The 25,041-nt window shown below is 44.1% G+C and overlaps 1 protein-coding gene across 3 annotated transcripts; it reads left to right on the forward strand.

The window, feature by feature from the left end:
• Nucleotides 1-1,417: 1,417 nt before the first annotated feature.
• On the forward strand, nucleotides 1,418-24,514 carry tbc1d12b (TBC1 domain family, member 12b). Of its 3 annotated transcripts, none has more exons than XM_036528674.1 (14): nucleotides 1,418-3,062; nucleotides 10,622-10,745; nucleotides 12,633-12,689; nucleotides 16,456-16,577; nucleotides 17,084-17,166; nucleotides 17,599-17,716; nucleotides 17,816-17,922; nucleotides 19,356-19,436; nucleotides 20,589-20,683; nucleotides 20,773-20,844; nucleotides 21,403-21,531; nucleotides 21,715-21,824; nucleotides 22,066-22,324; nucleotides 23,288-24,514. In XM_036528674.1, the coding sequence occupies exons 1-14, from the start codon at nucleotides 1,675-1,677 to the stop codon at nucleotides 23,354-23,356; spliced, it is 2,814 nt and encodes a 937-aa protein (XP_036384567.1). In that variant the 5' UTR covers nucleotides 1,418-1,674; the 3' UTR covers nucleotides 23,357-24,514. The 3 variants fall into 3 exon arrangements, with proteins under 3 accessions (XP_036384567.1, XP_036384576.1, XP_036384583.1); XM_036528683.1 differs by having other exon boundaries at nucleotides 10,637-10,745; XM_036528690.1 differs by lacking the exon at nucleotides 12,633-12,689.
• Nucleotides 24,515-25,041: the final 527 nt, after the last annotated feature.

The following is a 25,041-nucleotide window of genomic DNA, read 5'->3' on the forward strand; positions in this document are numbered from 1 at the left end:
AATCTGACCCAGGCTGGGGTTAGTTTTCTACCACAGATCACAAACCATATTTTTGTATAATGGTCACAAAAAACCGAGCACAAAAAGTTAGCAACCAGTACAATGAATTGTTCAGTTCATAATAACAAACTGTATATCTACTAGCAGCACAGCTCACCAACATTAGTATAATGTACACAGATATCTAATGATTGCTTCCAGACTCCCTTAAAATGAACAGATGATTGAGTAAACCCAGGCTTCAGATACCCATACCTAATTTAGTAAGCAAACAATGGGTACACATGCAAACAAGCATGAGAAGTACTTTACATATAACAGTACACTATACTTCCCATGGTGGCCTTCTAGCAGATTTTCTGGATGAAAAGGCTTACTATTCTCCACCAATAAAGCTATGACTAAGGTTCAATGCAACATTATGGTATATGACATTAATGGGTAAATTTAATGTTAGGAAGGACAGGATCAGACACTATCTAACAACCTCTTTATATCTAGGCAAAAAGAATTAGCAAGGACCCTTATAGCAGCACAGGATTTCATTTCTGGCTGAAATGCTCGGCGCTTACATGCATTTCAAATTAGTGTAGTTTGTGGGCATGCTTTTTTAACCAATGCTGCACAAATTTACATTTAGTTACTTTGCTGTCATTTTTACCCAGAGTGCCTTGCAAAGAAGGTACGTGTACAAAGGTACAAGAGTGCATGTAGTGAGATCATATGAACAACAGGACAGTGAACAGAATCTGAACATGGGTCTGTCGGTCACACAGTATTATAATAACCAGTTCCATCCTGAAAATACAAGTCCTGAAATCAACAAGAACAAATATCAACTACAAATTAAATAATGCTCTACATTAACACATAGTGTACATGTACTGTAATGTAGTTGTAATTGGTAATCATTATATAATTAGAAAGAAATTGTGTGAGAAAGCAACTGCTCATTTTTTTCCATTTGCAAAGGAGCAACTCTTCTAATCCAGTAAACAGCCATTCATACGTTGTGTGAAAATAAATCTCATATTTCAGCATGTTTTTGAACTGAAGGCTGTGGAATACAGAAATATATTGGGATCAAGCATATCCAATTTATGTGCATAAATAACTTAGCACTGATAATAAAGTTGTGAATCCAAACTCCTCAGTATTCAGTAGATATAGACATCCCCATGTTCCTACCAGAGCTGAGATAAACAGAAAAAAATCAATCAAACTACAGCATTAATCAGACAATTTAAGCGGGGATCAAATCTACGTGGTAAAAAAAAGATGGACCGATGTACAATTCTATTCTAAATGTAATAGCTCCAGTTGGGCAGCAGATGTCACTTTAACTCATATTTTCAGTCGTACTCGACGATGACCAAGTATGTAGACGTCACCGACATTTCAAAATGGCTCCCGTTCACGGTAGACGTGGGGGTGGCTGCCGGTGGATTTAATAACAACAAACCTTGTGCAAATCCGTCTGGGTCTTTCTTCTTTTACGCTTTTACGGATGACTGTTTAGTTCTTGACTCGTATTTTGATAACATAAAGTAAAAACAGACGCTGTAAGATGTTAACTAACGCATTATACGAACAAGGAGAGAGAAGAATCCAGCGATCCGAGGTGGCACAGCTGCAGCGTTTTTGTTGTGGAGCTGTGCGAGGACTGTGAATGAAATGGAAAAGGCAGAAAATGGAGCTTCACAACCGGCTTTGTCTATCGATGTCAACGAAAACGAGGAAACAAACAAGCCGCACACTGCACTGTCAGATTGCAGCACGGCCGCGCCGACTCATCTGTTGAGAATCAACAAGAACCAAGCCTTCGCCGAGGATAATAGAAAGTCGGGTGAGATAGCGAAAGGGTATGTTTGTGTGGTGAATAGGAGAAATGTAAACGTAGACGCGGATGTGCTGCCGTCCCGGTGCGGGGGATCCGGGGATAGGAGGATGCTTGATTTCGTTACAGATTGTCTTCCCGGCGGGATTAAAGACAACTGTGTCATTTCGGAGCTGTGTAGCGATGCCACACTAAACGGATTTACTGAGTCATCGGGAGGGCTAATGGTTGGATCAAAAGCTGGAGGAGGGGGAAGAGAGGGAACTCCATCCTGCTCGGCCAGCGTTACCGCTGGTCAGCAGGAAATGAACGGGATGCTGCTAGACGGGATATCACAGAGGGCCGGGGGCGCAGAGTCCACCCCTGACAGCCGAGACAAGGGGTGCTTAAAACCGGAGACGATGCTACAGTGCACGGCGCTCCCTTCGCTTTCGTGTGATGGAAGACACGAGCAGAACTGCACTTGCACGGCCTCTCCACCTGTAACCGTGAAGCTCTCTAATGGGGATATGGACAGTGTTCAGCAAGGTGCTTACGGCAGCGAGTACTCTGTGTCAGAGACTGTAGAGCGACCCTCATTTGCTTGCAAAGCACCAGGCGCTTCTGAAAAGGAAGCGAAAGCTGCAAATGGAGGAGAGCTGATAGTAAACAGAGCCGATGCAAATTTACACTGCTGCCCCGCAGACACAGACGCCGTTACGTGTAATCCACACATCAAAAACACCCCGTCCTCACCTGCCCCGTGTGATACTGACATAGAGGGGACCTGTCGCGTCAGGGAGGAACCTATACCTGGTGAAGTCCAGCACACAACACTAGTGTCAGACGGTGTTTCTTCTGAGCCAAGTGCCAGGAATTCGTCATCGAGCCCGCCACAACCCGAAGACAGCAAAAGCCACGGTTCTGAAACGGAATCCAGCTCGAATGAGGAGCATCAGAGCAAAGGTGCCCCTTCAAGGCCCTTGACTCTTAGGACGCACCCGAATAGCACCGTCTCTCTCAGCTGCGACTCTACTCCTCTTAGCCCGGAGGATGGGGACATGTTCGGGGCGGAAGGGCACCATGACCTCCGGTTCATGGATGTCAGCTTAAGTTCCAGAAACACTTTCGAGGCCAGCCGTCGTCAGAGCGCTCCCGACAACATCCCGGATGCGACTGGTGACTCTGAAACCTGTGACCAGGGTCTTAAACCCAAAAAGCAAGGAATCTCCGATTTTTTCGGAAGGTAAAACTAATTAGTTCATCCACTTTATTCCTGTCCCAAGAGCACAGCACGCAAACTGTGTTACTTAAAAATCTGGTAATTGGGGGGCGTGAAGGACAATTAAAATGTCGTCATGCATCAGGGGGATATTTTAGTACAATTGTTAAGTGTAGCACTCAATGGACAGTAAGTCCACAGTTCCACAAGGCCAGACGGTTCAAGGCTAAGCTGTGGTCTGTTACAGTTGTTTGTGTGGTCCAGAAACTGAATCATTCACACCCGTCTTGTGGTTTTATCATGTTAATAACCTGGCGGTGTGCACGACTCACGAGTTGGCATTATGATGAATGAACAAGATAATATGATAAATCACCTTTGGTTGATTTGGTCGAAAGGTCAGAGGCAGACCTTTTGTCCTTTATCTGGCAGGATCGCAGAGGCCTATTTGAAATTCTGTGAAAGGTGAAATGTCAAGTTGTATGGTCTCAGTTTTGGATTTTGGGAGAATTTGGATAGATTTCAAAAATCACAGACTCAGTGCCAATGGTACAGTTGCCAGATATGAATGCCTTGTGTTCATGATGCAAGGTTGCAAAAGTTGCTATGTTGTTGATGCTTGTTTTTTGTTAAATGTTTTTGGTAGAACTTGATAAAGTCTACTCAGGCATTGTATTACTTATCATTTAGTCTCATTCAAAATGTTTATGTAGCCTAAGCAGTGGTGCCATGAATAGGTTGCTTCGGGGTCTATAGTGCACAATGAGGAAGTCATAACAATTTATATATTTGGTTTTGTTGTGCGTTTTGGTAAAACTTATCCAAGCTGTGGGTAGCTATTCATACCGGCTTCTGTTCAGGATCCAGAGTTAGGAAGTACAGGTGATATCAGGAGCTGAGCTGTTAAATGGACTTAATCATTCAGATCATCCCCATGTGAAGATCGCCAATATTAAGTTCATCAGTCTTATCTTACGCTCAGTAGACCTGTTACAATACAGATGAAACTTTATGTTTGTAGACTAATTCACCTCTGGACATTGATACAGGAGGGTGGAACAAGATAATGACAATGAAAAATGATGATGATGAATGATAAAGATAATGAATATTTGGTTGCATAGATAAACAAGATTTTACTGAAAGGTGATATTCTCTGGATATTAACCAATCTGTGCATAAATCAATATGACTTTCTCTGTGGTGGCTCAGAGGAGAATACCAGGGGGTGACTAAAGTTTGTGTCCTGTTGGTGTGTGAAGGATACAGGATGTCTGGCTGCTGAAAGGTGTCTAGTTTTCAGTTTTTGATGGAACCACTTTTCCTGCCAAGGCAAGTTTTCTAGCCTTGTATTGGTGAATTTAAAGTGACTACAGTAGGATACTGCTTTGTATTCATAGAATGTTTCAGTCTTTTTTGTGGATTAAAGTGAGGGCCCCAATCAAGAGGATTGTGCCATGTTTCATCATCTTAACTGTTGATCTGTTTGCAAACCCAGGTTTTGACTCTACTTACGAACCTCAGTTTTAGGCGTGGTGTATGCTATTATCTATCTTCAACAAACTGTCTTTTGACATGTTACAGTTGACCTGCCTGTGATAACAATTCAGAATCCCTTAGTGCAGGCTGAATGAGGTTTGCAGGCATGTTTTTTTTTTTTTTTTTTTTGCAAGGAGATCTGCAGCTGTTCAGCTGGAGTCTGTCACTTCCTTCGGCAGTAAGTCAGCAGAAAAATTTCACCAAAACTTAAGACACTTTTTGCTGAGTTCTCATAGCCACAAAACCTCCTCTTTCCATATTTCATAGCTCGAGGGCCTTACAAAATTGTTAAGTGACCATTGTGACAGAATAATAGCTGACGAATCTCCCTGTCAGTTCGCGTAATTGCACATGAGTTACGCCACAGTCGGCGCTGCCTTGGTTTAGCCTGGACGTGTTGCCGTTTCCATGAGGTGAAATACCAAATATGCAGCACTTCTGGAAGGGATTAACTGCAGGACCATTTTGCTCCTAGCACATTCTGAAGCCCACGGAGTTGGGACGAACATCTGTCCTGCCCACCTTTTTCTGGTCTGTCAGCATTAGACTGAGTCATGAGACATGTCATGCTTTTGATTTGTATTATCACTCTCCAATTTACGTTAGTTATGAAGCATTAGTTATATTTGCTGTTGTAAAGGTATTGCACAAGTTTTCCTTTATCTCACTCCAGCAATAAGATAAACATGAAGTTCCAAGTATTATAATTTGTCATGTATGCTTTGGTTCTGTTTTCTTTTTTCTTTTTTTAGAACTGAGCCTGGAAAATTCACTGTTTTTCATTTTAGCAGGAGCCTACGGTACAACTCGCACTGTGCCCTGAAATTGAAACTGTCTGAGGAAATGGCTGGTGCTGTCTTGTTGTACAGATTCTTTAGGTTTTGCTGGTCACTTCCTCTTAGTCTCTCAGGGCTACGGTTCATTGTTGAGCAATGTTAGGATGAGAGCTTCCTTTGTCAGGATACTGCACATACTGTTTCAAAAACATTCAGAACATGAATTCCTGACTGGGGCATCTGCCCATCAGAAACACATCTCTGGTATAAAAAAAAAGTAGAAACCGAAAACACATCACCTGGTGGCGTACTTTTTTAGGGTCATATAATGTGGAGTGGTTTGGACAGAAACCCATAATGGAATGTTTGTGTTGGACCTGCCGCAGTCCGCGAGCGTGCAGCTGCCACAGGCCAGATGTGTTAAGAGTGCTCAGACCCCTGGCACACTCGGGTCTCCGGCCATAAATCTTTCCTGGGACAAAGCTCGGTGGGTCCGTACCGCTGTTGTTCTCCACGGCCAGCGGAGACACAGCTTATCACAATGAGCTAGTCACTTAAGCAATGAAACGTTTATTTGGACGGATGGTAGCATTTCCTTATAGGAGGGTCATGGTCGCTCTCACTGTGTGTGCTATTAAAACTTTCCGTTGCTTCACTGGTTAAGCTCTGGAGGTGTACTGAAATGGGTTACTTCGTAGGAAAGTAAACATTTGCTGTGCTTTTTATCAGCTCAGTTAAGGAGGTGTGTGTGTGTGTGTGTATGTGCGCGCATGTGTGTGTGTGTGTATGGCAAAACAAGGGAGTGGCTTCACATGGTAGAAATTTCTGTTTGCTTTCACAAGACCATCACGCTTTGATGTCAGAGCTCAACATTCTCCCTCTCCGTTGCATGAGCAATGGGTGCACGTTTGATTTCTGACTCCCCGCAATAAGCTTTTTACGATCTCCATATGAGCCTTCAAAGCATGTACTAGTGGTTGTTCTGAATCATTTAAAAAAATGTATTCTGAAGTCAAATACAAGTATGGGGTATAAAAAAGGAATCACAGACATAGAGAAATCACAGCAAATCTCATGTTTTTTTTGTAATGTTATCAAATCTAAAATCACCATCAGTCAGTTCTATCTGGCATGTACAATGTCAATTAGATGTGGCTGTATTTGCAGTTAGGTAGGTGCCGATATACTTTTTTTTAATATGTTTCCTTATGACTAAAGTTGTCTCCGTATTCTTTACTGAACTTAGTGGAGCTCTGTGGCATGAAACTGATCTCTTCTGTATGCAAAATAGTATGTGTTGAAATAAACACATTTATGTAATGAATGTAATTTGCATCATTAAAAATTTTGTGTCATCCGTGACACCTCCTGTTCCCGCCCTTTTCACGGAAAATCAAGAGTTGACCGTTAAAACCGTTGTGCTTTAAGCCCTCCGCTCCTGTAGGCTGTGTAGCCTCGCAGATGTTTTAGGAAGTGTTAGTTGGATGCAGTTAGATGAATTATTCAGGTGTGCTCATGTCAGACAATGATCTAAGCCTGCTCTCTTAATCAAGCTACCTGAGCAGGTATGGCTGATGTAACAGTGCAGGCCAGTGTGTTTCATTGGTTGTCTTAAAGCTTGTGTCTTGCTCTGTGCAGCTCTGCACACAAATATTGATACATTGCCACTTGCGCATGCTGAGTGAAGACTCATGAAGAGGTAGCATGCATGAAAAACCAGGATACTCACCTGATACTGGTTTAAAATGGTATTATGTGGTGATAAAACTGTGACAAAAAGTGACCTTTGCTTTGGATGATCTGAGTTTTCCCTGTCTTGACATGCAGGTAGCTTGAAGTGGTGAAATCAAGTCAGATGTGGGCCTACATGTTTAGTATATTTAAACACTTTGCAGCACTGGATTGACTCTAGTCTAGAGACTGATGTTCGAATTCAGTAGTTTGAAAAAAGTGCCTTCGCATGGGGAGGAGATTGCCCGGCACAGCAACGCCAAGCTTGTTGACAGTTTACCTTTCTTAGTAATCTATTTTAACATATGAAGCATGTTTTATGAGAGAATATGTATTTTCTAAAGGGTTTCAAATGTTTATGGTCTTTCACTCATAGGGGCCATCATTTGTTAAACTTTGAACTGATGGTTGGGGAAAAAAAATTCACCTGGGCTTCAGAGTCAGTACCCTCATTTAAATTGCCATAAAAAAATTGAGAATTTGAGATCTTTTTCTTCAAGTACAGCTGTTTATGTTTGAAGAGCCCCTTTTCCATGAATGGGACTGTATTACTTCCTAAATGGGGTTGTACTATATTAGAAATCATCACTCCAAAGGGATGAAAGTATAACTCATCAGAGAGAATACCTTCACGTGGGAGGCTTTTGAGGTTACTACAGCAGCATGTGCACGTCAATCTGGCCAGGGATGCAAATACAGAACAAATGGAACCAAAATAAAACGATTTAATTTGTTGATAGAGACTACACCCACTCAGCATGGATTTCCCCTTAATTTCATTTTAGCAACATGGAGGGACAAATACTGTGATCTAGGACACTGGCAGTGACCCCATAGTACTCATCATAACTCATATTTACATTTCTCTCAAGTCTGTATGTTTATGTAGTTTGTAAGTATGTTTAGGGGAAGTTTTTTCTCTCAGTTGAGACCAACTAACCACCATTCTGATACACTGAAAATTATATCTGAGAGCACAAGGCTAGTGCACTGTTAAAATATGTATTCAGATTCCACCTAGGAAGAGACAAACCATGGTAAGATACTAAATGTACTAAATTTACTAAATGTTTGTGTTTAAGGAGCTGCAGAACAGCGTAGGTGTAGCAGTGTGTTCTGGGTTTTGCTTGCAGGTTTGGCTGCCTGATGTAGGTTAAAAAACCAAAGAAAGTGTTGAAGTCGTCTGTGTTCCTAGTTGTTAAAATGTAAGGAGCTTTTTGATATGGTTATGCTAAGGAACAACATTCTGCATTTTAAGATTGTTTTTCAGCCATCTACTCCTAGCTGAATGTTTTAGACGTTGATTGTTGTTTTAGTCCTTTTCCAGCACAGAACTTCAGTGCTGCCCTTTTCAAATATTTGCTGCCTGTTTTGATGGTCTTTTCACCGGGCCTCGTTCCTCCACACAACTTTCATCGGCAGGCTGCAAGTGGGTCAAAGATATCCAATGGAAAATATGACCGTGCAGAGAGGAAGCATCTTTAATTATTCACACTGCATAATAATACGGCCGTAGAGGAGCGATGAGTAAAAACCACAGAGTTAGAGCAGTCAGGGGGCTCTCTGCTCCTCTTTTTGCTTTAGCATTGATTTAGGTCGTTCTTCATGCCTACCGATCTGGGGTGAAAATTACATCTGCCCGCATTAATAAATAGGCATTAGTCTTAATTCCCAGAACAAGAGCCGCAGGAGTAACACGCAAGAAAGTAGGCCTCTCCTTCATGAGATATTTATCACAGGCCGTGGCACATTGGGACTGGAGCCAACCGATGTGAATACTTTTCAAACGGACTGAGTTTGTTTTTCAGTCGGACTTCAGTTCCCATTGTTGTCACAATAAGATGACATGTACTCCACTGGTTGTTGGCGCAGAATGACTGGTGTGACTTCCAGCTTCGGCCACGTCGGGAGGCTGGCGGGCCCTGGTGCAGCAGAATATTTTTCAGGAAGTGAAACTTTAAAACCCAGCATTGTGGGCAACTTATCTCCCATCTAAGCTCATTCCTTTTTCCCTGTTTGCAGGAGTTCATTCCTCTGTACAGTCAGGTGGAGGGTGTGTTTACTGGTTACTTATTTCTGCTGTGGACAGTGAAAAAGAGGAACTTGCATTTCGTTGCCATTCGTTTTTAACGCTGTTATATGTCGAGAAAGTATGAAATTGAATTTATCACTTCTGTATTTACGATGACACTACTAACTGTGGTCTAGTTGAGACGTGTTCAAATGTGGTCTTTTGGGTTCTGTATGTCTTTTTTCAGTGGCTTAATTAGATGCACTTTTGTACCTTTTATGTGTCACACTGGATAAAGTGTGTATGCCAAGTGACAACATGTAAGGTTAAAATGTAAATGTGTTAAATACCTCACAGGCTTTGTAACAATGACATGAATTTTAGAATATAGTACACAGAGCAGCTTCCCATGGGTTTCTCTGACTTGTATTGTTGAAGTCATTTTTAAACCTCTGAAATGAAGGGAATGGCATGTCTGTATAAATATGAGGTGCAGTCAGGGATTTTGCAGCAAAGGCAAGTTATGGGCCTGTTTAAAGTGCAAAGCAGTTGTCAACATCCATTTGTAGGTGTCTGGAATTTTTGTATCAATTAAATTCATTCTATCAAGCTGTTCCTCTGACATCAGTTTAAAGATGTCTATAAAAGCTGACAGTGTTATCTTTGTTGCTCTGCAACTCTGCTGCTTGTCTTGAATCTTCACATGCTTATCTTTATCCCATCTGTTCCGAAGAGCAACCTGTAGGTGCATGGCTCTGTGGTTATCGTATTAGCTGCCCTATAGGCTGTAATTGTAAAACTCTAATAGTACTGTGTCCTCAAACAGACCTTGCTCTCAGCTGAGAACTGTCTCATTGTGGAACTGTGCATATCCTGTCCCTGTACTGTCGCTATACCTGCTGTATGCACTTTTGTAAGTCGCTTTGGACAAAAGCATCTGCTAAATAAATAAATGTCAATGTAAATGTAAATGTTAGTTGTAATCAGTAGAGGACTGTATCCCTGGGGACAGCTTAATGGCACCTTGCACACTTTTTGAGGCAGTGCAGTGCAGATCGATGCCCGGGACGACGAGTTACCCGAACGTCACTGAGACTGACAGACCCCAGACACATTGCTCTCTGCGTTTGCGAGACTGAAGGAAGGAGAAGCCCTGAGGACTGTGTTTGATCTTTTTACTGCATCTTAGACCCAGACTGGTCCTTTTGAATTACCATGGAAAATATCTTGCCTGTTCTTTTTTTGTTGTTGTTTTCTTCTTTCATTTTCTGCTTCCGAGCCCTGACCGCAGTTCTGCCCAGCAGACAGGAAAATAAATACCCTCCTTGTGTACCATTTCTGTAGCGCTGACCGTCCTCGCCCTCTCACGCCCTCCCCCACACACCACCGCCCTCCCCCGCGCAGAAACAGAGGGAAAGCCCAAGCTGTGTGAAACGCTCTTTCTCCACACTGCCCTGTGAAAGCTCACCCACATGCACTCTCTCTCTCTCTCTCTCTCTCTCTCTCCTTCTTTTTTATCTCACCAGGAGCTTGTTTTCCAGGAAGTCCAAGGACCCCAAGCCCCCGTCCCAGAGCGTGCCCGGGTGGAAGCTGTTTGGGAAAGTGCCGCTCCGAGAGAACCCGCCAAAAGACTCCAAAACCATCCAGCAGGTTGGTTGTCGGAGGCCAAGGGGTGTACCGCGGGTTCCAGCTGCTCAGTTCAGGAGTGCTTCATATTGTGCCTAAAATCTAATATAACCCCTGTCTCGTGCCTGGTTTTTTTATTTTCTGACTTTTGGATCACCTTGTAACTCTTTGGTCTTGTGAAAAAAGCACTTTGCAGTGAACAAGCTTTCAGCTGAGGGCGAAAAAAGGCCTGGTTCCTGGGAAGCAGTCTTACAGTGTGAGTCAGCTGGGGGCTGCGACCAGAGGTGGTATGTGCATCAGTCATCCAAAGTACACCCCCCAGTGCCGAGCACAGCCGGCAAACGGCAAGTGCCGGAACTTCAGTAATCATCTTAATTTGTTAACCCGCCCTTAATACCGTAATTGTGATGAAATCACAAGCTGTCTCAGGCCTTTACCACATCCATAACTCACTGAGACGGACAGCTGTGGGTAACACTAGAAGGCTGTTTGATTTGAAGAGAGCTTCCAGGCACTTGGACTTACATGTTGTCCGACGCTGACACATTTGCGCTGAGCACTGTTCGCACCATAATGGTCCACATTTACCCACGTGCATCTGAGAGCCATCAGCCGTCACTCACAGCCGCACTCACAATGTCGCCCGTGGAGGAAATGACCGCAAAAGCCTCTTTAATGACTAGGAGAATCGCCAAATTCTCTGAGTGACGTTTAATCCCCTCCGGCTGAAGCTCTTAGCAGCGCGGCGACATTATCTGTCGCGGCAGAGAGAGGCGTGCGGTGCGCACCGTCGCAGCCCTGTCAGGGAGGCGGGAACGGGGTCAGGAGCTAGGGGCCGCAGGCGGGCCCGTCTGCCACCGCAGCTGTCCGCTGCTCCGGGCCTCCAGCTGGAAGAGGGCCCCACCCCAGCAGGAAGCGCGCGGCCGCCGACGCGCCGAGGCCAGCCCGTATCCCGCCGGCAGCACTTCCTTCCTGCTCACCCCCACCCCCCCGCTTTCCCCTGCAGATGGAGTGCAGACCCAGCCTCGCACACACACCACAGCTGGTAGTTATTAGCACCCGTCTTCATTCCCTGAATGAGAGACGCCGAGGTTGGAGCGGCCTGACAGAAATCCACGTCAGATTGAAAGCCGTTAGTCGTCGCTGAGTTTTATTTATTTACAGACATGTAAATTTACAGCCGTTTACAGACAGTCGTGCTTATGATACCGTTTCCCTCTGCAGAAGGGTTAGTACACCCAAATGGCAGGAGCTGAAAGCAGACTGCCTTCCAGCGTAATAACCCATTCACAGCACACACCAGAATTACCAAGCAACACAGTTTATTATGGATGGCTGGACTCACATCGCTCACGCTCAGCTGGTTTCAGAGCTTGTCAGTAGATACTTTTTTTGGAATCCAACCTGTCCTCCCTTTATGCAGTAACTGTTCATCACCGTGGCCTGTAGGTGCCAAGTTTGGAAAACTGTTATCAGCAGTGATCTCTTCTGCCCTGCCCCCTCCAGTACGCTGTCGTACTGTGCTCTGACGTGGTCCATGGGAGAGCTGAAGCTAGATTGGTGAGGTGAGCAAACAACAGCCTTCAGCTCTGCACTACCTGCAGGGGACCAGGAATTCATTTGCCACTGCAGACTCTAAGCTCCAGCTCTAATCCACTGGGTTTTATGACTGAGGCACATACCACTTAAGACTTGTTGTGTGTTTTGGTGCTCAGGGAGTTAAAAATGAAATTCTGGCAAGGGGTTGGCAAAGCGTGGGTGTATTCCGAGGTGTAAGCTGTATAATTGTAATGCCACTGTAATTTTCTCTCAGGACGGCGCTCAGAACAAGCGCTCGGTGTTGAGCCAGGCTCGTCTCGGCAAACGCTGACTGAGTGCATGCTTGTCTCTTTTTTTTTTTCCCCCCATCAGGACAGTAACCCAGGCAATCTTACGTCTGTATCCACACCAAATCTCTTAAGCACAGGGGTATGGAAATTTCAATGTTATTTTTTTCCAGTCACCTTTTTCAAATCTCCAACCTCCTCTCTGCATGGGCCTGTCTTAGCGCTCATCTCCATAGCCCACCGACTGCCTGCACCCCACATGCTCATACCCGCTTCAGAGAATGCCATAGCACTAACACACCAGGTGCGACGCATGACGGTAGACACGGTCACCGGGGGTGACTCCAGCAAGCCACGCTGTCCACACCGTTGCATCACACTTGTCATGTGGGTCGAGTCCCCTGCCGTTCTGTGCAAGGGCACATCTACGTGTCATGACTAACCCCTTCCTCACTGTTTCTCTCATGCTACAATGTGCCACCTTAGAAAACGATGAACTGAAAGCGAACGAAGGATTATAACAGGTGTAGGTAAAGATATCAGTGTGAATGGCCTTACATGGTTCCACGCTTCTTAAACAGTGATCTGTTAAACGGACGTTTTTGTCGAGACAGATTAAAGCCAGTGAAAGCAGAAAATGCTTTTCAAGCACAACAAAGCAAACCAGACTTTTCCAACACAAACGGCAAAACATTTATTTTTTTCCCAATGGACTTCTTTGGAAGAATTTGGGGAATCGTTTTAGAGACAATCTTATTGACTGACTTTGTGTATTTTACATTTAAAAGCAAATCAGAATGCCGCGACAACCAGATTTTCCAAATTTTTGCTTTCATATTTAAAATGCGGTTGTGACTCTGTTTTTGTACTGAGTAGATATTTGAATAGAATAGAAATTTGTCTCAAAGTAAATATAATAGACTTCTCTATTCTCTACTTTCACATTTGGCAGACTCTCACTACGTTTTCGTTCCTCGTTCAAATGTGAAACGGTATGATACAGAATCATTATTACTAAAGTTTAAGTCTTTACTTTAATTTGGCTGGGGCATCTGCTCTCAGAAGTCGTCATACAGTTATGTTAGAAAGCTGGAGCCTTTCCATGAAGTGTTTATTAGTGAAGGACTATCAAGGGAAATGGCAGCACAGATGAGCTTAACAGGAAGTTTGCTTATTTAAGGAATCTTTCTGTTAGGATGTCGCTGGTAATAGATGCGTTCGCCACTCTGAGGCGTCCCTTGGGCTTCGCTTGAAATTTCATTATTCTTCGAGCGAACAGAGGCCTGAAAATATCTCACGGAAGCAGAGGCTAATCTTTCGGCGGTTCTTTCTCCCCACAAAGACCTCGCTGTAGGAGCGGCTATGCACATCCCATGCCTGTGTGTCCGTCGTATGGCACGTCTGTTCTTTTACAGTGACGGAGGAAACAGATCCTTACTCTTCATATCTCCACCCACCCTCCCCGCCCTCACCTCATCCCACTTCAGATTGCACTCATCCGAACATGTAACTACAGCCATGAATATGTCGCCGTATCACTCATCAGTACAATGTGGCCTTTGATGGCCATAGTGTGTCCAGTGTTTTGCGTTGTGAAAGGTTACCGTTGTGTCCTGTGGTAGACCCCCCCCCCCCCCAGTGACAAATGGATTTCTTCACATTCAAAGCAACAACTGACACAAAGCTCTCTCACTCTTAAAGTAGCAACATGGGCCTGGGACAGGGACTTGTTTCCTACACTGCACAGAACAGCGAATACCTCCGTAGGGTAGGAGTGATTAATGCAGCCCACCAGCTCTCAGGGCGGTTCTGCAGTTGCTCTTAAGCATTGCTCATTTTTACGAGAACTGCAGTTCCATTTTGTCAGCGCGGTCATCTTTTATGCTCTATTGTATACTCACGGCAGGAATCTACAAGGACAAGTGATTCTTTCATATTGATGGAAATGTGTTCATGGTTTTTCCCCCCCGAGTCCCCAGACAAACTAGGCAATGTAAGACAGACGGCAGCCCGCAGGGGCTGCCATCCCAAGGTTCTCAGTGTTTCATTTACAAAATAACAAAAACTATGTTAATCAATCATCAAATAACAGTAAGAACATATTTTATTTCTACAATTATTTGAAATTAGTTGGAAAATTCTGCAAGTAAATGTGTTCACGATATTAAAATGGTCTGTCTTTTTACTTTCATTCAAGTACCAGTTGGCGTACATCCCCAAAGAGGTGTAGGAAATTCTCTCCTTTCAGTGCTAAATAGCCAAATGCATTCATTTCAAGGTGAACCCCAAGCTCATGTTATAGCAATATCTTAGTAATTCAGAGGAGTCAGCAGGTCAAACTTGATTTCATGGTCTTTTCTATTCTTCACGCAAATGTAAGAGCACCACAGCCCATTTACTCTTCTGCATTGTACATTTTGTAAACACTGGTACCTGCACACCAGTATATTGTAAGGTGACAATTTTGCAAATGCTGACAGTTTCACAGATGACTCTTCCAGGTTCACCAAACAGTGCAACCAAAAACTTTCATGAACAGTGTGAAAACCAAAGACTCGGTGATTGATTTTAGGATAACCATATCATGCTGAATTACAACAAAAAAAAGTTTGAATGCATGGCTTTTGCTGAGACAGATATTATATCCTAAATTGGAAAACTTGAGGTTTTGAGGTCCAGATTCTCAGGTTATACAGCTGGCTAATTGAGGCACGTTAGTAACCTGCCACACGTGATGTTTGTTTTGGCTAATGCTAATGCAACACTTTCAGATTATACAGTGAGAGTAGAGCAAGCCCATTAACAGTGGACCAAGGTCAGCCCTGCGTTATTGTAGTGTATGATTAAGGTGAAAATTACATCGAGGAAGCTGATCTCAGTCCACTGCGTAGGGGCTCTCTGTGATTTACATGGCTCCCTACGTAGATTACAGTGAAGTGAATCTTGTCCAGTAATGATTTGTGAAGGCCAGTTACGGAGTCTTTATGGCATTTTTGACAACTTTCTGAAAAAGGAGATGGTGGGCTGCCTAGCGTTTCAATAGTAAGGGAAGACATTCATATTAGAATCAGATCCCCCCCCGTACTTTTGTTGCTGACCCAAACCAAGTGTTTGCAGTCATGCAAGAAAGGAGAGACATAATTGGATGTGCCATTGAGAACTTTTTTTTTGACTTTTGGGGAATTCACTTAATGAATTGGCCTCAAGCTCTTCAGTCTCCTGATGGTTCAAGTCAACCTGTTGCGTCCTGTCAGGTTTACAGGTCTGAGGAGTTTCATACAGGTGTGTGATGGCAAAATAGGACACTCAACTGCGTGTAGAATTACATCTGACACTCCCATTTCAGCACGTATTTTACAGTTTGAACTGAGCGGAACTGTTGTTACAGGGAGATTATGGTTCTTTTTTTTTTAAGCTGAAGAGAATGTTTCGAATCTGTACAGAAACCTTGTCTTTGTACTGACAGACAAGCAGTTTTTAATATCTTCCATCCTCGGGCCTAATCCTAAATTCAGTTGGTTTAAGATTTCCTCAGCTCAAGTTGCTGACATTTTGTCTTCGAAAGGAAATTTCAGAAAGAAGGACATAGAGACGACTATGCAACCCCCCCTCCCAAAGGAAAGGATTCCAGAGACTTGTTTTCTCGGGAGCTCTTTCTTCTGCAGGCAGGGTCATGAATAAAGCACACAATACTCCATGTTCTATATTTATTCCAGGCTGCCGGTTATATTGCCTTGTGATCTCCCTCAGGCTCGTCAGCTGTTGCATATTTGTCAAAGGGGAGACAAGAGTCTCAGAAAAGCATTCTTTCTACAACGCTACCACAAACACACAAATGTCATTCACAGCCGTGCGGCGCGTACGCGTTCCGGCCACCGGGGAGGCTCACTGATTCGCTGTCTTTGCAGGAGTACGAGGCGAGGATGGGGAAGACGGCCAGCCCCGCCGCCCCTCCCCAGCAGGGGCGCCGCAAAAACCTGGAGTTCGAGCCCCTCTCCACCACGGCGCTCATTCTGGAGGACCGGCCAGCGTGAGTAGCGCACAAGCCGCGGGAGCAGGGAACAGCGCCCCCAAGAGGCAGGCGTGGGGAGGCCACAGCTCCCAACCACTCTCAGTACTTTTTAAATCCACACACGCCCATGACCTAGTGTGCCTTTTGGTGAGAATACCCTGACATGTTGTATTTTTAAGGAAGAACGGCTAAATAAAAGCGTCAGAGATGAAGCGTTTTGTGTTCCGCGGCAGGGACTCCGCTTCATCTGCTGTTTTGCGCTGGCAGACCTCAGAATTCATTAAAAATGAATAAACAGTGAAATGTGAGCGTGCCATCCGAGCGGAGTCACGCGGAATCCTCCGCAGCTGCAGGGCTCTCCCTCGTGGTCCTTTTTCACCTCCCGATACAGCGTTTTCCAAGAATCAGCTTTCACCGCGTGGCACTTTCTGTCCGGTGCACTAAAGCGTTTTAAGGCAGCCCATTTTGTCAACACCAATCAGGTGGCCTCTCACGGATATTTCCTGTGTCCCCACCCCCTGCAGAAACCTTCCGGCAAAGTCCGCAGAGGAGGCGCAACGTCACCGTCAGGAGTACGACGAGATGGTGGCAGAGGCCAAGAAGAGAGGTACATTAGAGGGAGTGGCTTCCCAGCAGGAAGGCCCAGTGACACCACTGTCTAGCACACTGCCTGTACATCTGCAAGCTACCACACTGTCTGCGTCTGCAGTACTCCTGCCCTCTAGGGGGCGATCTGCTGTCCCTCCGTGACAGACATAATGGCAGTCTTGGAGTTAATAAACACACTTGGAATAAGATATAGTAAATACACTTTGACTATCATTTAATTATTTCTTTATTTGAACCAAACCCCTTGAGAGGATTAGCTCATGTGAACATTTTCATGTAACATAAACAGTTTTCCTGCCTTTGGCAGAGTGCAGTATTATTCCATGACACAGAACGCTAAACACATTGTGCGTAATAGAGCACATACTGAGATTAAGGAGATTAAAGTCGAGGCCATCTGAAACCAGCAGCTATTTGTTCTCTGCTGCAGAGATGAAGGAGGCCCAGAGGAAGAAGAGGCAGATGAAGGAGAGGTTTAAACAAGAGGAGATCATCGCCAATGCCATGGTGATCTGGAATACAGAGATCCTCCCGAACTGGGAGAGCATGTGAGTAACCCCCCCCACCCTGGGACAAATCTCCACAGATTGGATGGGAGTCCCGCGTACAGTGTCCCACTGATGTGCCTCTGTTGCCCCCCTCAACAGGCGCAACACCCGCAGGGTGAGGGATCTGTGGTGGCAAGGCCTGCCCCCCAGTGTACGTGGCAAAGTGTGGAGCCTGGCCATCGGAAATGAACTCAACATCACACACGGTACAGCATTTCAGTCCTCCCAATAACAAACTCACGTCACACATGGTACAGCATTTCAGTCCTCCCAATAACAAACTCACATCACACACGGTACAGCATTTCAGTCCTCCCAATAACAAACTCACATCACACACGGTACAGCATTTCAGTCCTCCCAATAACAAACTCACATCACACACGGTACAGCATTTCAGTCCTCCCAATTACAAACTCACATCACACACGGTACAGCATTTCAGTCCTCCCAATAACAAACTCACATCACACACGGTACAGCATTTCAGTCCTCCCAATAACAAACTCACATCACACACGGTACAGCATTTCAGTCCTCCCAATAACAAACTCAAATCACACACGGTACAGCATTTCAGTCCTCCCAATAACAAACTCGCATCACACACGGTACAGCATTTCAGTCCTCCCAATAACAAACTCACACCACACACAGTACAGCATTTCAGTCCTCCCAATTACAAACTCACATCACACACGGTACGGCATTTCAGTCCTCCCAATAACAAACTCGCATCACACACGGTACGGCATTTCAGTCCTCCCAATAACAAACTCAACATCACACACGGTACGGCATTTCAGTCCTCCCAATAACAAAATCAACATCACACGTAGTGCAGTCTTTCAGTCTTGCTAATGACAGGCTCCACATCACTCTTGATATAACATTCCATCCTTACCAATGAGCAGGAGGTCAACGTTATGTCAGAGTAGTTGTAGAATTAATAGTATAATAGTATAAACAATTTTGGTTTCAGTTTCTGTTCCCATTCAGAGAAATAACTAGAAGAATGGAATGATATGAACAGAATGACATACATCACAGACAAAAGCCGACCATGTTCTGTCATTCTCTGACTGAGGACTCACCTGTTCCCTTTGCATCTTGGCTCCTTACCTGTTTATTATAGTACTAAAGTCTTGCCCTCTTTGAACACTACTTCAGGGGTGTTATTAGTACTGCCCTAATGTGCACATTGACACAAGTTGCTTTTGAAGTTGTGATTATTGCAGCTCTTAGTTTACTTTAGTCTGTATTTTCAAAACAGCACCTGTATTGTAGCACTGCGTGATATATGGAGACTTTTTTGAAGTGATGTGTGCACTGCCGTTCATGTAGCCTTATTGTATTCACTGATGTACCTTTGTTCCTCTGTGTAAAAGTGTCTGTCCTGTGAATTTCAGTTAGTTCCCTGTATGTTCACTATCTCTTCAATGTTATGTTTTGATAGTGAAGTATGCATAGCAGTAATCGCCTGTTTCGATGATGCAAACAGAACTGGCTTTGCTGCCTGTGTTTCAGAAGGAACTTGATTTACTTTTCCTCATACAACTTGGGCAAGCAGTAGGAGAAATCCCTGCTAAGAAAACGTGGGGATTACACTCATGAAGAGCGCCTTCTCTTCTCTCTGCAGAGCTGTACGAAATCTTCCTCTCTAGGGCCAAGGAGAGGTGGAGGAGCCTGAGCGAGACGAGCTCGGAGACAGAAGCAGAGGGTAGGTGTTCAGCCGGGGTGGGGGGGAGGCAGAGATTCCCCAGGGATGTAATGGAGCGGCCGTAAAGCCAGGCTCCAAAGCCGCCGCGCGGTTCCTACGCATTCCACTGCAGTTCATCACACGTCAGACTGGTTTTTATACCTCCACACACATTTCTTTTCTCCACTTCCTGGATCGGACAGCAGTTATTTCCTCTTTGGCGTGCGTATCTGAAGCAAGCCGACGCAGTAGTTGGCGGCGATGCCTTTAATGCAGAGGGTCTCTTTACATGTCACGAGTGTGTTTCGGGTACATGTGTGTTCGGGTCTGTTTATGTGCTCAGCGTTGAATGGTCTGCTTCGTACATCAGTTGAAAATGGCTGCCTGTAGTGGAAAAAAGTCACGCAGCCTGTTGCCAGTAATTACTCACTCCTTCCTTGAACATCTGCAGTTAATCTGAAACACACTGTTTTTGCCAATTAACACGAACCATGGGACATTATGTAACTGAACAAAGATTCACTGGGTGTCTCTGTATGGACATAGACGGTGCATTACTGAGAGTAACAAATTTAAATTGTTAGTTGAGGGTATGATACAATGATACAACTGTGTAGTTCAAAAAAAAACATGCTCACACTGAGTAAACATTTCAGAAACATCAACAAAAAAGTTGAAATTGATTCAGACAACAGAACTGGTCACACATGTATGCATGCATTCATTTAAAATAAATCCCAGTTAAGCTTTCCCAGTGCTCAAAGGACTTTAAGGCCCTGCAGACCTACTCTGAGGTGGGCCTCAAGACCAGCTATAGCCTTGCCTCAGCGCACATTGAAGATTATGCAGGCTTAATGCAGTACCAGCACAGGGCTCCCAGAAAGCTGAACTGAGGAGTCGTCGTGGGAGATCCATGCAGGCAACCCACTGCTATGCAACGCACCAGGCAACCAGACAGAGGAGAACCCGCCACACACCCCCGTGAAGCACTGCGTCTGGGAATCACTGCATTCATAATTTAAAATCCTCTCTCCGAGCGTGTCTCCACGGCGATAGACAGCCTAAGCTGCGCTTGTTAACATGGCCTAATTCTGTTATTGTGGTTTCGCTGTCTTATACTCAACAGCTGTTTTTTTTTCTTCCTTCCCCCCCTTGTCTGTTTCTGAACCTCAGATTCAGGAGCGTCGCTTGCAGACAGGGAGTCAAGTCTGGATTTGATCAAGCTGGATATATCTCGGACTTTTCCCTCTCTCTTCATATTTCAGAAGGTATTGCGCGCCTCCTCCTCGGCTGATGGTGTCAACTGTTATGAACGCACTGCTTCCTGGTCTGACTCTCTGTCCCTCCCTCCCACCAGGGTGGGCCCTATCACGACCTCCTGCACAGCGTGTTGGGGGCCTACACCTGTTACAGACCTGACGTGGGATACGTGAGTACCTCATGCACTCGCTGGGGAGGTCAGGGGTCAAGTCACACGATAAGCAGCGAGCCTTTTACTTTCCAAGTGTTTAGTTTTCACGTTAACAGCTTTTTGAGGTGGATGATGTGCCTCTGAATGGTGGAAACTACGATAAGGGATAATAATGATCTAGGGGCTTGTGAGACTGATATGGTGTTTGGTCAATTTATTTGTGTTGGTTTTCAGAGGGTTATGGGTATAGAGAACGCTGACAGATACATGCTGCACCGCCTCTACTGCCACCTCCAATCCTTTCATCCCCACTCAGGCAGCCCACACACCACTCCTATCTCCCCCTCCTCTTCCTCACATATCCCACCCATCTCCCCTCCCACCCTGCTGTGAATACAATTTTTAATTGTTTTATTTAACCTTTTTCATACAGCACAAAATAAAGATAGCTGTTCGTAGGTTATACCTATACTAAAATGGGATGTTTTTAGACTCTTTTTAAAAGTGGCAACTGTTTGAGATGTCCTCAGATCCTCAGGTGGGCTGTTGCACACCAAACTATTTCCTATGCTCCAGGTTCAAGGGATGTCCTTCATTGCTGCTGTTCTCATCCTCAACCTGGAAGAAGCCGACGCATTCATTGCCTTCGCCAACCTCCTCAACAAGCCTTGTCAGATGGCCTTCTTCAGGGTGGATCACGACTTGGTAACGTGCATCTGAACCGCTGAAACAGAGGTCATGGTGCATCAGAGTGCATCGTTCCTCCCTTCAGCTGCTCCTGTCGGCCTGCAGGACTTCATCTTCGCAGGCATTAGCGCGATATCCCGCCTGTGTTTGTGTGGTAAGTGGATTGAAAAGCGCTGTAACCGATCTCTCGTTCTCTGGCAGATGCTGAAATACTTCGCCGCATTTGAAGTGTTCTTTGAAGAAAACCTCCCCAGACTGTTTAATCATTTCCAGAGTTACAACCTCACCCCCGATCTCTATCTGATTGACTGGTGAGTAAATGCGGAGCGTAAGAAGGATCGAATGTTTGACCCCCGGTATTTTAAGCTGGTTCAGATGAAGAATTTCGACACGAGGCGTGGGCAGCCGGGTCAGAGCGTGCACCATGAGTTACGCGCGTTAGTCACACCGCGTTAAACACAAGCGGCCTCTGTGCTGTGGAAGCCGCATGCCTCAGGGCTGGGGTGGGCTGTGTGTCTGCTGCATGTGACCCACACCTGTGTGTGTGTGTAGGATCTTCACCCTGTACAGCAAGTCCCTGCCCCTGGACCTGGCCTGCCGCGTGTGGGACGTCTTCTGTCGGGACGGGGAGGAGTACCTGTTCCGGACGGGGCTGGGCATCCTTCGGCTGTACGAGGAGGTGCTGCTGCAGATGGACTTCATCCACATCGCCCAGTTCCTGACCCGGCTGCCCGAGGACATGGCCTGCGAGAGGCTCTTCAGCTGCATCGCCGCCATACAGATGGTCAGCAGCAACAAGAAGTGGACACAGGTGAGCTGACCCCTCTTCTCAGAGGGCCCAGGCGTTACACATTATATTACATTACATTATTGTCATTTAGCAAACGCTCTTATTCAGAGTGACTTACATAGGGTACAATTTTTGCATGTTATTCGTTTATATCACTGGATATTGACTGAGGCAATTGTGGGTTAAGTACCTTGCCCAAGGGTACAGCAGCAGTGCCCCAGCGGAGAACTGAAGCAGCAACATTTTGGTTACAAGCCCTGCTCCCTACGACAATGCTACACTGCCATCCCACACATTGTCTGGAGCTATGAGCTATTTCCCAAGTTTCTTGGCAGTGGGGTTGTGCAGTTTCAAAAACCAAGTAATACTGTTTTGAAAGTTGGAAAAAGCTTAAATATGTAATAATTCTAACCATTACAGCGATGATTCACATCATTCTCTAAGAATGCATTAAGATGATGTGATAGATTCTTTCAAGAATTGTTTTCAGGTTAGCACATACAATTTTAATTATTTTCGGTTGACTGTCAACATTCCATGGTTCAGCTTTAATTTTTTTCTGATGTCCATTGTGTGAATTTTGAAATATTCTCAGAATTCCTCAAAAATCCATTTAATTACCTCCTTCCACGTCAATTGTCAAAGGGCTTTTGTGGCAAGCCAGTTGGGGAAGAAAAATTAGAAAAACAGTATGAAAATGCAGTCACACATATAATACTGAGACCACCTCTCAAGCTCATTTTTAATTTTTACCAGGTGGTTTAAAGAATGTCGCTTTAAATGTTTTCCTTCACTTGAGAAGGAACAGACATTCAATATGTTATTGAAAGACCAGACTGCGCCCTCTACAGGATTAATTTATAACTGAAGTTAGAGCTCCACCTCAAATGCATTTTATGAAGTTGCGTGTAAATATTTAAATATAGGAAGAAGTTACTTTGAATGTGGAATTTTTTTAAAGTATGTGCTATTCTAATCTTGCAGGTATTTTCTGCGTTGATGAAGGATAACAAGGACCTGGACAAGAATAACAGCCCAGCACTAAAAAGTTAATGATGTAGCCATGATACACCACCTACAGTTCAGTAACTGTTCTGTAGGATATTCCTCTAAAAATTCCAACGAGAAAGATGAGGCGTCAGCAATGGAAGATTAAGAGTAGGCAATGACGAAATTATTTTCACCAAAAGGTTGTGAAGCAATACTTGAAGACAGAAGCCTATATCACCATTGCCAGTATTACCGAAGCGGGACTTTTCTGCGGGGTTAAGTAACACATGGATGTTTGGAGCTGTGAAAAGGAAGCTGTCCTTGTAGATGGAGATATATGAGCCTAAGTGTCAGAATATCACCAGCCCAAAGTATGCTTTAAATGAACAGGACTTCCAGCTTGTGCTGATGATAAATATATGTAAAGTACTCCTGTGGATTTTGTTTATGAAATAAACTAACCTGTCTGGAAAATGTCCCTCCAATAACTCTACATACCAGCAGATACATAGACTTTGATGGACCAATCCAGTAAGAGCATTTAAATCTTATTTTAAAATGTTTGAATATGTATTGCGATTGCACCACAGTTGTATATCTACCCTATATCCATGGCTTATAGTAACATGAAATATGCTTATTTACTTGCACTGCACTTGAAACCCATACAAAGGGCCGTGTGCTACCCTTACAGTAAACACTATTAATGATAAGCGTAATGAAATGAACTGCTTTTGATGTTGAATGAGCTGATAAGCAGGTAACTGAAGGTGCAGCTCCTTTTACTGTGATATGCATTAACCTGAAACACAATAATGATTTGGCACATGATTTTTTTTTCCTCTGTATCCTTTGAACTTGGTCAGTGCAAGTGGAATTATTCCATGAAAAACAAAAACAGATCTTTATGAAGTGCAATAGAGAACTTGGAGTGGAATGTGGGATTTCAGTGTTTAACTATATTAAAACAGGTCTATGTTTTTCCTTTTCTGAGTCTAGAAACCACAGTTTATGCTTAGTGGAAGTCTGCTACTATGAACATGTCACAATACAGCTTTGACAGTCCGGTTAGGAAATGGTTAAAGGTGCAAGAGATTTCCAGCATTCACGGTATAAATTATTTTTATGCTTAGTGTGTGGTAAATGGTAAACAGTACTGCATTACTTTTTTTAAAGATTTCCTCATCTTTAAACAATATAACACTCATCTAGAGTCTTTATATGCACACATTCATGGTGTATTTGTCTAATCTGTTTGTACTTTATTTTACCATACTTGACCACATACATATTCATGTTGGAAGGTATGTTTTCTCTTTTTATGGAGAGTTGTATTTAGCTTTTCAATACTTCTCCTTTGTATCTTTATTTTAATTTGTACATTGAATCATTTAGTCTGCATTTTTTTCTATTTCTACTCTTGCTCTCTATTGTACAGTTTTCATACTGACTACAGGTACTGTATAATAAATCAATTGTAAATAAATGAAATATCTCCTTGATATAAGACCAATAGTGACAACTTCCATGTGTAAATAAATCTCAGATGCAGAAACTGGTGCAGCATTGTGTTTATTGGTTTCTGTGCTTGAAAATGTCTCGAGAGTATATAAAAGCATTCATGGATATGTTTGCCTGCCCACCATTGTACAACAGATCAACACAGCTCTCAGTTTGCCATGACATGTCCCAAAAACATGTATAATCAAATAAAAATGTATCAGCTGCTTTTTGTTCAGACATATTCA

This window comes from Megalops cyprinoides, chromosome 1 (genome assembly GCF_013368585.1).
Source record: "Megalops cyprinoides isolate fMegCyp1 chromosome 1, fMegCyp1.pri, whole genome shotgun sequence".
NCBI lineage: Eukaryota > Metazoa > Chordata > Actinopteri > Elopiformes > Megalopidae > Megalops > Megalops cyprinoides.

Coding starts and splice junctions, on each gene's coding strand:
- tbc1d12b (XM_036528674.1), top strand. CDS start 1,675: ATGGAAAAGGCAGAAAATGGAGCTTCACAACCGGCTTTGTCTATCGAT. Junction 17,923..19,355: donor TGAACTCAACATCACACACG/GTACAGCATTTC, acceptor TTCTCTCTGCAG/AGCTGTACGAAATCTTCCTC. Junction 19,437..20,588: donor CTCGGAGACAGAAGCAGAGG/GTAGGTGTTCAG, acceptor TCTGAACCTCAG/ATTCAGGAGCGTCGCTTGCA.